Raw genomic sequence first — 12,572 nt, 5'->3', positions numbered from 1 at the left:
AGGACCAGTAAATTCAGCCACCCTGATAGAGAACATTACATCAGGTCCACACTGAACTACATCAGGACAAAGATGTTTACACAGTTTAATGAGAACTTTGCATATTACATTTTTAGTATGGGAGATCCCACTAAAGAAACCGGAATAACAAAACTTCCAAAATGCTTCATAATAGTGGCTACTGAAATATCCTTCACCACCTGAGTCTTGTGCTGAGAAATCTTAACTTTCGCTTTAAAATGGGACAGTTTAAAAAAAAAAGGGTTAAGTGTTTTTATTTTGAAGACTGTGTCACGTGACTGGATTTTGAGGGGAGCAGCCAGATTGCTGCTACACCCATAGGTGGGGGTGTTGGCCCCAGAAAATGGTATAAAGGGGGGCCATGTGGGGGTGTTGAATAGAAGCTCACTGTCTGCTAATCCTATGTACGCTGTTCATGTGTTTGTATAATGTCTGTGTGTGCAATTATAAGCATGTACTTGTATGGATACTGAATATTTCCCTGCATGTGGTTGAGCAGTGGGCAGAGCCCGGCCTATGGACATGCTAATCAGAAAGTCCCTGTGGGACAATGGCACTCAATGGGCCAAGGACACACCTAAAGAATGAGTGGTGACTCATACCTAAAGGCTACCAGCAGGCAACACAGGAATAAGCCGGGGACCAGGTGACCTGCGATAGCCAAGAAGAGACGAGGAAGAAGGGATAAATAGGCCATGTGGTGGTCTCCATCTTGTTCTCAGCTCAGCACTTCATCCCAGAGGCAGCATTGCAGGGATCGAAGAGCCGGAAAGACCTGTGAACCCATCCTGATTCTAGGATGTGCAACAAGGACTTTTAAGCCAGCAGCTGTAACATCTCTGCTAGAGCCTGCATCGAGGACTGGGAAGATTCGATGCATGTAACATACTATTCTTTAACAACCTTACTCTCATGCTTTTCTTTCTTGTGATAATAAACCTTTAGTTGTTAGATGCTAAAGGATTGGCCCAGCGTGATTTGTGGGTAAGGTCCAAAGGGTAAATTGACCAGGGATCTGTGGCTGGTTTCTTGGAACCGGACAGAACTTGTTCGGGGTAGGTGGGATTGGGTGCCAGGACCCCCCACCTGTGTATGAGGCCCGGAGCCATCTGGGGCACGGATATTGCTGGGGTGTCGGAGGGGTTTTGCTCGTGAGGCTTTAAGCAGGCGCTGAAGCGCTCTGTGGGACTGGTTTGTGGCCTGTTTGGAGAGGTCACCAGTCTGGGGGCTGTAAGGAGCCTCGGATTTGAGCAATTCGCCCTGAGCGGACGCCCTCAGCTGTGCCCGGACACAGCCCGGTCCGTCACAGGCTGGTGCAGAAGTTATAACCTCTTCCCAATATAAATGAAGCAAACTAGAGTTTAGACACTTAAAAAGATAGAAAGGTTTATTAAACAAATTCAGAATTGATGGATATTACATAAATTAAACAGCAGTAAAATTTTACTAGAGTTTATGTACAGGTCACAGTGATTTTAATTGTGCAATGAGGGCTGACATGACTTTGAACAGTACTTATGCATGGGATTTAGGACAAGCAACTAACAATATGTAACATTAGTCTAAATTAACTGCTAGACTTTCAAGGTTCAAATTGGTTAAGTAGTACACTGATGCCTGCTGCAACTAACACTACTTAGTATGCCAATATTTATCAAGCAGTTAGGTTTGCCATAGAAAAGTGCAAAACATGGAAAAGTCTGTACACAGTACAGTACAAAAAGAATCATGCTATAGTTCTTGAAAGCTGAACAACAATTCTATAGCATAGGAAGCACTGCATCACAAGTCTTCTGAATGGCAAGCAGATGGGCTGAACAGCAGGCATATTTTAATTGCTTTCAAAATCCACAAAATCCCTGTTCAAACATAGTTTAGTAGCTATATTTTGATCAATTAACAATGGCTTTTCTACAGTGGAAGATCACATTAGTAAAAGCTCAGTAGCACAAGTATTCATCAATTAAGCTAATTTACAGGAAAATCTACAGCATGTTCTCCATCTAAATCATGAAGCATTTATATCATTTGGTTACAAGGCAATTTAGTTTACAATGCAAGTTTACTCCTTTAAAAACTCATATCGGGCAGTTTAAAAACAAATATAAACAAAGATTTTCAATGCTTCTTCTTTAATATTCTTGTTCACCGAAGCTGAAGAAATAAAGGTTTTATAATATGTTGTGGGGGGAACAGCAAGCATTTATATGAAAAGAACATATTAACAAAAGCAAAGATTATAAAATGAACTTTCAAACATGTAACACTTGAGCCATAAAAAAATGAAAGTGTTCTAAATTATCAAAGAAATTAAGGTCCTTCATGGAGCACCTGTCCAAGAACTCCTGGTTATGCACAAATATCTATTTGCACTGATGTGGTGTAAAGTCCTAAAGTAGAAACGTGTTAAAAATGAAAATGACCCAGGTATGCAAATAAATAAAATGGGTAGTTAGTGGTGCCTCTTAATTTCTATATTATACAGAAAATAACTGCTCATAATTACGAAAGGTTGCACTTAAATAATGTTATGAAAGTGGTTTATGGTTAATCATTTTAAATTACCAAAATGTGAAATAAATTTTACATGAGAAAGCATGTAATGAGATTATCAGTCTGTAATCATTAGAGATCAGCAGTTGAGCTATATATGCACACACAATTCCAGAAAGAATGTAAAGTCAACCTACCAACTTAATTTCCCTGCTTGATTAAATCCATTTCTTTACTCTCTGGCATAAAGTTTCAGAACAACCATTACCAGCAATGGATAAATTTCATAGGCAAAAATTTAATTACAGGTGTGAAAACATTCAAGATCAATTACAACCAATGTGGTAAGTGTGTTCAAATATAATATTCCCCTCTTCTGGCTTTGAAGATGTAAATGAGGCCTGTTCAGTTATTATATCTGTAAACAGAGTTCCTGAAATTCAGCACACTCATTACAATATGTACATTTTGTAATAAGAAATTGGTTTTTTTTTTAGTTCTCCATAAAATACTGTAAACTTACACATTAGAAAAAAACTGTACTCTGTCTAGAAAATACAAGCTGTTTGTTGTGTACTTGGTTATTCTATCAAGTCAGCAAGAAAAAGTTATTTCCTTGCATAGAAATACATGCCAGGCCAAGGATTTTACAGGGCTATATAGGTCTATCAAGAAAAATGACTCTTCCTTATGACAGTTCTGTATCTCATTTTTACTTATTATTACCACATTCTAGATAGCATTTAATGGGAGTGGCACTTGGGGCCTATTAATAACCAGCAACTTGTGGCACTTGCATAAAGTTATCAAGATGTCAAAAGTGTGACACAGAATTTCCCTGTGTCAGTTTACCAACAGATAGACCCTGTATGCATTTCTGCAAGACTACATAATCAGACAGAGTACTGTGTAGCGGTTCAAGGATATAGCCACTAATTTTTCAATATAAAGCAGACCTGTGAGTTTGACATATGACTAATCGTACACAGTGACAAACATACATCGGTTAGCTCACTGCACTTGTGTACTCTGTAGAACTAGTACAGATGTCAGCAGGATTGTACTGCCAGAGACTCCTGGCTGAAAACTGACTGAAATCAGAAGTTTGGGTTACATGAAACAAGTGATCACTTGAAAATCACATACTATATTGCATTCAGCATGCAGTTCAGAAAAATTACTCATCTTAGGTGCAGATTTCAACAATACCTAGGACACGGCAGGTTATGACTGAAGTGCAGAGCTGTGTGGAGAAGCATCCACATCATCTGCTTTAGTATTCTTAAACTCTAATTAGAGCCATTGGTATAAGTAGTAAGATTCCAGTGTACAAATAGGCCTTTTAAAAAATACTTTTGGCCTAAATACCATCATTTTCACTACAAATCTTATCTACAACACAATGATTGGAAGCATGTATTTTGTTTTTTAAACCTTGACACTTCAAAATCAATTCCTCATGTTAGCGCAAACATCACAGTGTGAAATAATGACATTAAATATTTTTGAATTACATGTAAATTATCTTCGCATATATGTGCAGGGCTCGACAAACTAGGCAATCTACTCGCCCGTGGCGAGTAGATTTTAGCCTGACGGGGCTGCACAGTGCGGTCTGCACATGCGCAGTGTGCGCTTCCGTGCGGCTGGCAAGCCCTAAATATGTGTGTATACATACATCACCTGCAAGTATTTGGTGCTACTTAAAATGAAGCATTATTGCAAACTACCCCTTAAATACAGCATGTTCCACTTATAAACTGATGTGGTCCACCTACAAAACTGATCAGAACAAACAGATTTGTCCAGTCTTGTATGTCCTAAATGCCTAATGCGTTTAACCCTGAATTTTCAAAAATAGGAGCACAAAGTTAGGCATCTAAATACATACTTAAGATCCTGATTTTCAAAAGTATGGAGCATCCAACAAGTCCCACTTAGGTCAATAACAAAAAGAATGTCAGTATAATCAAAGAATGCCTGGTACTGCTAGTACTCTGAACTTGACTAAACAGAGCTGCTAGCAAGAGGCAAGAATTTTAAAAGTGAAGCTTTGTATTTCCACAAAGTTACGTAATTCTGTAATTTTTTTAAAAAGGGAAATATTTTGCAGCATAACCAAACAACAACAACTTTTAATAGTTTTCAGGGTTTTTTTTTTTTTTTTTAAAGTGAAGATTTGTTAGGGAAGATTGAGTACTCTTCACTAACATGTTCTACTGTTTGTACTGCTGTTCACATTTTTCAGATTTTCTCTGAATCTCATTTCTCTTGATTAACAGGAGAAAAAGAATAAAGTAGAACCACAGGGAAAGAGACAACAAATCAACCCCATTAGCCGCATGCACTGCTTTATGTACCATACAGTGAATTCACATAAAAGGGAAACCCACTATACACTGTATGTAGTCATCAAATGCATTGTGTTAACCAAATTTATGAAGCTAAGATGTTTAGAAAAAAATATCAAGCATACCCTTTTTCTTTCTGCTTTCAAGTATTATGGTTTCAAATGTGAAGTACTGTAAATTTTAGGTACAAATCTTTTAAAACTTAATTATTTTTATTTTTTACAAAGAATTATAAAATGTATAAGATGACCAAAAACTCATTTATGCTTTAAGATTTTTCCTCCAGAGAACTTCTTGAAAAACATTATCTGAAAAATAAAAATCATAGACTCTGCAAAGTACAAAAATTTACATCTTCGCACAGTTCCTGTGCTTTAGTTGTATTGCATTCATTATATACATATATACTAATTTGTGCTTTTAATTACACAAGTTTAGTATCAACTTATAAAATTAAATCTATGCATTAACTATGCAAAAAGGATCCAGGCATAGCAGGAAACTAACACTAAAACATAAGTTATAAAACAACAGAATTTTTCATGAGTCTACGACAGACAAGATTTACAGTTTCAATTTGCTAATCAAATGCCAATTCTATACAGTTAAAAGGATTCTCACCTGCCTGCCAATTGCTTAGATATTTATTTACTAATGTGCACGTATGAATGTGATAACACTCTCCTACATGTCAAAGAATGTCTTCATGTACTCAGTTCTTCTTTGCAAAATTTCTAATACCACATCAATCTTCTTCCAGTTTCTACCATAGAACTAAAAGGAACAAACAAAAAATCCCAGTTTAAAAGAATGCCGAAATCCAGGTTAGTGTATTTAAGATTATAAGGCTCTAAAACCAGAAACATATAAATAATTGGATTTTCTCACCTGTAAACTTACCTAGTACAGATGGAAACTCTCCTAGTCTGCCATCATCCATGGTCCAGCATGATTTCAGCTGGCCGCATATCATGGGCGTGGCCAAGTTTCCCACAACCCCATGAAGTATGCTTACAGCCAGCAGTCCTGGCCCTCAGGTGTTCTGTGCTGCTGTCTAGCTCTAATTTACCCCTAAATATCTTCTAAGAGCCCACTGAGCAGTGGGCACGTTGTTAATGATGCTAGACAACACTGACCTCCCATGATTCAGCAAATTCTCTGGTTCAGCACTAGTCAGGCACAAAGGTGCCAGACTAGAGAGGTTCAACCTGTGTCTCTTCATCTAGTACACTTTATAGTATTTATACATTTACTATATGTTTAAACAGCTATTCTGTCTAGAACAGTGATGGGCAACCTGTGGCCCATTGGGGTTCTCCCTGCAGCCCATACATGTCCTCTCTGATCCTCTCCCATGCACATTTCGCACACTGGGGCCTCGCACTTCCTCCTCCTCCCTCCCAGCACTTTCAGAGCACCATGAATCCACTGGTTCGCGCTCTGCCCCCGCTTCTTCCCCTACCCCATAAAGCTTGAATGCTGCAAATCAGCTGTTTGTTGTTGTTCAAGCTCTGGGAGGAAGGGGCAGGAGCAGATATGAAGCATGAATCAGCAAATTCATGGCACTCCAAAAGTGCTGGGAGGGAGTGGGGAGGAGCAGGAAGTGCAGGGCTACAGCTTCCCAGTGTACGAGAGGTGTGGGGGGGGGGGGGGAAGAGGGCAGAGGGGGGTGCGCAAGCAACAGGAGGAACCCCAGTGGGCTGCAAGTTTCCCACCACTGACAATCATGCATCCCACAGAGGCAAAGGGCCACTCATGCAGCTCACTCACTAGTCTTAGCTGCCCATCGCTGGTCTGAAGCGATTCTTCTCCATTTTTCTCATCCTAACCAAATCTGCAAAGTGAATTATGTAGTGATGTGAATAAGTAAGCAGAAGGTGTTTCTCTTTTGGATAAGGCTCTGTTGTACAAACCAACATTCCCTACTGAATTTCAATTTACATACTGCATGCTACTATTTTAGTCAGGTTACAGTTCACAAAGATGAAGGCCATATACCTTGCCAAGTTTGGTTGCCCACTCTCAGAAGTTCTGGAAAATCTCTAGATCTTTCGGGGCCACAGGAGGGGTTTTGTTCCAGTCATCTTCAGGATAAGCTTCAAAATTAGATGTATCTCCATCATTGGATACCTTCGGCATTATTGGAGGCTGACCAGAAATAAAACAATACAAAAATGAAATAGACATTTAATACGACAATAAATATCTCAATTCATTACTCACCATCTTATTGAACATGTTTTAGGTTGGTACCCATGCTGTAGACATTGTACAAATAAACAGCAAGTGACAATCCCTGTGCAAAGAGCTTGCTATCTAAAATGCGACACACTTTAGGAAGACAAGTGGGGGAAAAAAAATCAAAGCGACAGAGAAGAGTGTGGATGGGGCGCTGATGTGGTCTGCACAATGAGCCAGTAACAGATTCTGGCAGCAAACACTGAATGATTTTAGAGGGGACATTCATATCTTCAGATATGATGGTTCTGTTACAAAAGAGAATAAAATTTCTGTGATCTGATTTTTTGACACAAGGTTGAGCAGAGTTAATAAATGCTTTAGAACAATGTTGACTCTGGATTAAACCGAAGAGAGTACAACAATCACATCAAAGCTGAAGCTTTCATCCTTAACTCATCTGGTTTTTCCTAGAGATTTGACCATAATCACTAGCTTAATTCTCTCTAAGGGTCAACGGATGTCTTGCCATTGACTTCATACTCGGGAAACATGAAAGAATGAAAGAAACACCATGAAGGAAAGGATGAGGAAAAGAAAGTAGTAAGACAAGAAAAACAAATACTTTCCCGCACCCCTCTTCAAATAATTAGGAAAGAGGAGAGACGATTTTCTAATAATTTATAGGTACGTTCAAGGCTTCTCAATTGTAGCACAGTGCTTGCATACTGTGAAGAATGACAATTTAGTAAAGAGATTAGATTGTAACAGAACATTCTGGGAAGCTTGTTAATCGTTTTGAAATGTACCATAATTGCCTAGTGACTAACATTTCAGAGTTAAATATAAATGAGCAAACAACTTTTTCCTGTAGAATATCAATAAGTGATTTGGTCACATTAAATATTGATATATTTTTAATACCTCTTTGCCATGATGACATTAGTAGTTCCTTTTGTTGGTAACAGTAAAGGTACCTCTTTCCAATCCCTACCCAAAAAGAAATCTGCACAATTTTTTATATTTGTTTTCAGAATTTCCCCCAAATTGGGGCATTTAAGTTTGTTAAAATGTTTCATTCGTGTCATTAATATCTTATGCTTTTTCTCCACTTGCAATAATTTTGCAGTAGAAAAGCATTCAGCAGTTCAAATTCCTTATTTTAAGAAAGTAGCCACATCCCCAAATGCTGATTTTACAATGTTTTATTAAAAAGAATTTATTTTACCTCACAAAATATTTTAAAGCAAATGTGGAGAGATGGTGAGGAACCATCTGTTCTTGGCTTCCCTTGAAGGCCCTTCGTGTTCCTAATATTAGCCTGGGGATTCCCAGTCTTCATAGCCTTCCCAATCTTACATCTAGCATCATAATCACCATTGTTCTTTTCTTCTGAGCCTGAAGTACAGAACAGGGCTCCCTTCTCTCTCTTTGTCCAGATGGGTTTGTATGCAGCAAACAGATGTTGCCTTCTCTCACAAACCTCCTATCCTTTTCTGTCTAAGGAGCAAATTTAGCAACCCTGTCTCTTTGGCTTGGTATTACAAAGGCACTAGAATAGTACCAAGCTATTTAATATAAAGCTTTCTTCATACAACTTGCAAAAAGCCACTAGCAGAGCAGAACATTATTAGTTCCTTTAATAAAATTTAACATGAAAACATTCTCAAATTGATGATTATTCCCATTAGATATAGATTATCTTCCTTAGTTATTTCAATATTACATCCAAAGTCATGTCATCAGTATGGAACTAGGAGGAAAACAGTCTTCGTCTCAAACTCTAGTTTCAAGCTGATTCCTATCCGCACAAAATGTCTCGGAGCCAACTGCAAATGATCACCCAAAGTTTGATGGCTTTCCCAGGCATAATTCCCTTTCTCTGAGTGGGGCTCAGATCCAGCCCCCGAGAGGCTGGATTCAGAGACACAAAGGGCAGGTGGTTCCCAGTCTTTTGAATGGATCAGAATCTTATTTTTTATTCCTCCCTCCCCCCACAGCCATAGTTAGAAAGGAAAGCTTGAAAATATGAACCCAGTGAGACCACAGTCACAACAGCTGGTTGAGTGAGCTTCCAGAAGAGTAGGAGTGGCAGCGATTAGAGCCTGGGAGGATGCTACTTGGTGCAAACTCTTCTCACAGTAAACCTGGCCCTTGTTGAATGAGGGAGGACTGGATGGTTGTAGGTATCGGATACCCAGATGGGCTCTGTGGCATCAGTTCCACTTTGGTGAGGCTCACATGAACCTCTGGGTACTGTCCCTCCCCTCTGGCTTTTTAGCTCCACTGATTGCTGGCAGAAAAAAATGCAAAAGTCCTCTCCCAGGTGGCCTCCAAATGAAATGCTTTTCATAATACATATGCAGATCTGCATCTTCTCTATTCTTTCTCAAATATCTGAATGAGCACTGGGATAGTTACAAACACTGACATTCCAAATCATCATTGAGTTTGCGAATAACACACTTCACTGAAATAAACAGGGCAGTTCACACCAATTAGAGATATTATTTTGGACAACTCTGCAGACATCTGCACAACTTAGTGCTCATTTAATGTTTTCAAGGTTTCTTCACAGTAAGAGTCAGAAACATCCTGTTTTAAATGAAAGCTGAGCTTCAGGAAAAGATAGCTGCCTAAAAAGGTGAGCTAGCTTGCTAATTCAGCCTACTCCAATATTTGTGATAAAAGAATCAACTGTGTAACATAGCTGAAACCCATGACTTTTAGTCAAGATAGGATGAAGAAATCTTGTTCCATGCACAGATTTAATTTTATTGGTTCTTTGTGTCCGAGGCAGAACATCAGAAATGGCTGCCCGTCGCAGGGAGCCATAGCCTGTAATACCTCTGAGGCTGGTATAGGGGGCTCTGTCTGTGAGGTGGAGTGTTTTCCATATAAGGGCATGTAAATTAATAATCTTCCCCTGCTCGCTCCACCCATTGCAGTAACAGATCAGCCAGTGGGCTGACTGGTGCTCAGGCCTGCTACTCCACCCACTGCAGCAAAAACCAACCTATGGGGTGATAAGTTCAGGCAATAAAACAGGCAGGCAGCCCCTCTCTCACTGGGGATTCGCATTGAGTGAACGCCTGGCCTGATCACCCAGACGCCTTGCACCCCCCGCTCTTGAGTCTTACTGAGCGTACTCCGAGTTGGTCGACCCGAGTGGAGACAGTTTATGAGCGTGTGACCGGTACTTGTGTTCCTGCTGTCTCCAGAACTGGTATAACCCCCCCCCCCCCCCCCCCACCCACCATCATCCCTATCCTAATTGATTTTTTAGTTGTCCTTATTGCTTGCCAAGTGACAGTAGCTAAAAAGTTACTAAGTTAGTTTATAAATAGTTGTGGTTTAGATTTTTTACTGTTTCCTTGTATAAAGTTGTGTAAATAGTCAGCCCTATGGACAATACCAGTGTTAATTCAACTGTTCCTAACCCCTGGGCAGTTATTGGGAATTATTGTGATTTAGAAAAGCCTCAGGGAATTGTTTTGTGTTGTCTGGCAATCTGTTTAATTTTTATTCTGATGATTGTCTGGCGCCATCAAAATAAAATCAGTTTGTTCTTTTTGAAACCCCCAGTTGTGGTCTCATCCTTTCCGGCATCCCTTCGAACCTCGTGTATTACGGGGACTGACACTTTGGAAGAAACATGCATAGATTTCTGTGTAAGAGATTCAGAGACAAGAGCGTAATGTTTTAAAGGCATAATGAACTCAAAGTCCACTCTCCCCTTAACTTTTTTTCTTATGATACTAGATGAAGGTGAGAAAGGTGTTATTTGAATTCAGTTTTAGGTTGAGATTTTTTTTAAAAGGATCTTAGAAGTATTTTAGGAAAAGAGGAACCAGGATGATAAATATAGAAAAGGGAATTAATAGAGCCTGGGAACTGTAAAGGGGCCTAAGGGCCTTAGACACAATTATTGTATTTCAATGGAATGTGCATGGTTAACTCCTTTAATATCCTTTATAAATCCTAAATCTGACTTTTCTATATATATTATCCTGTTCCCTCTTCCCAAAACAAACTACACATTTATAAACTGAATCTCTTAGTAAAAGCTTAACTCATACCAGAAAAATTAAGATATTATGAAAAGATAATTCTCTGTATTCCAATTCTTAAACCAAGAATATTCAAGTGTAAGATCTTACAAATTTTTTCTTAGCTTTCCCTTTCTCTCTAGAAGATCAGATATGCATATGATAACTCATCACAAACACTGAGGACACTTCTACATTAGCAACTTTTGCCAGTATATGAACATCAGTTAGAATTATGGTTTTTTGTGGCATTTCATACTAGAAAAAATCCTGGAGTAGACAGTTATCCTGGGCACCACATTTCAAGAAAGATGTGGAGAAATTGGAAAGGGTACAGAGAAGAGCGACAAGAATGATTAAAGGTTTAGAGAACATGACCTATGAAGCCAGGCTTCATGAACTGGGCTTGTTTAGTTTGGAAAAAAGAAGATTAAGGGGGGACATGATAGCAGTTTTCAAATATCTAAAAGGGTGTCACAAGGAGGAAGGCGAAAATTTGTTCCTCTTGGTTTCTGAGGACAGGACAAGGAGTAATGGGCTTAAAGTGCAGCAGGGGAGGTTTAGATTGGACATTAGGAAAAAATTCCTAACTGTCAGGGTGGTCAAATATTGGAATAAATTGCCAAGGGAGGTGGTGGAATCTCCCTCTCTGGAGATATTTAAGAACAGGTTAGATAGACATCTGTCAGGGATGGTGTAGACAGAGCTTGATCCTGCCTTGAGGGCGGGGGGCTGGACTCGATGACCTCTCGAGGTCCCTTCCAGTCCTATTATTCTATGATTCTATGAAAATTGGTTCCTCTACCCCCCAGTTAAGGATTATTTTATCAGAGAACAGGTACACACTATAGAAACAAAAGTACTTTTTGGCCAACATAATCTGTGTCCACAGTATTAGAGCTTGTGATAGGACTGATATGACATGACAATAAGGCATCACGTCAAAGTTCACAGGGACTAATCATTCCTTAATTAGAACACCGCTATTCAAAAGAAGAATATCAAGGGTGTTTGGACTCAAAGCTGTAACATTAAGTGCTTATGCACCTTATTAATTGGCTTTGTATAATCGCCAAGTAAATGTGTCCTTCTGTAAAATGCATCTCAGTAGAATAGTTGTCATGTGGACATGTTCAATTCTAAGTACTACATACTTTTTAAAACATTATCTCTCTGAATTGTGCCCCCAAATTCACATTTTGCTTACAGTTTCTATAGCAGATAATTTAAAAAACATGAGATACCAATATATATGGAGAAAACATCTGAAGTGAAGCATTATTTTCTAACATTGAACAGTCACATATGGTTCTCTTTAAACAACATCTACATGAAAAGGAGAAAACACGAATAATCTCTTTGTTCTCAAAAGTTTCAATTATTCCAGCCAGAAATTCTATCCAGAAGTTTACTGCTTCACATACATACATAAATACGCAAGCACAAATGTGTCTGAGCAATACTTGACTGACATTATGTG

General features: G+C 38.9%; 1 protein-coding gene across 1 annotated transcript in view; it reads right to left on the bottom strand.

Annotated features, from left to right (window-relative positions):
- Nucleotides 1–1,381: 1,381 nt before the first annotated feature.
- Nucleotides 1,382–12,572, bottom strand: part of PRKX (protein kinase cAMP-dependent X-linked catalytic subunit) — a 112,366-nt gene continuing 101,175 nt past the window's right edge. The window contains exons 8-9 of the mRNA XM_075915508.1: nt 6,864–7,013; nt 1,382–5,639 (exon numbers count right to left, since the gene is read on the bottom strand). Coding sequence (XP_075771623.1) covers nt 6,888–7,013 — 126 coding nt within the window. The 3' untranslated portion in view covers nt 1,382–5,639; nt 6,864–6,887. The remainder of the gene's footprint in view (nt 5,640–6,863; nt 7,014–12,572) is intronic.

This window comes from Pelodiscus sinensis, chromosome 1 (genome assembly GCF_049634645.1).
Source record: "Pelodiscus sinensis isolate JC-2024 chromosome 1, ASM4963464v1, whole genome shotgun sequence".
Taxonomy (NCBI): Eukaryota; Metazoa; Chordata; order Testudines; family Trionychidae; genus Pelodiscus; species Pelodiscus sinensis.
This window is presented reverse-complemented; position numbering and strand designations above follow the sequence as displayed.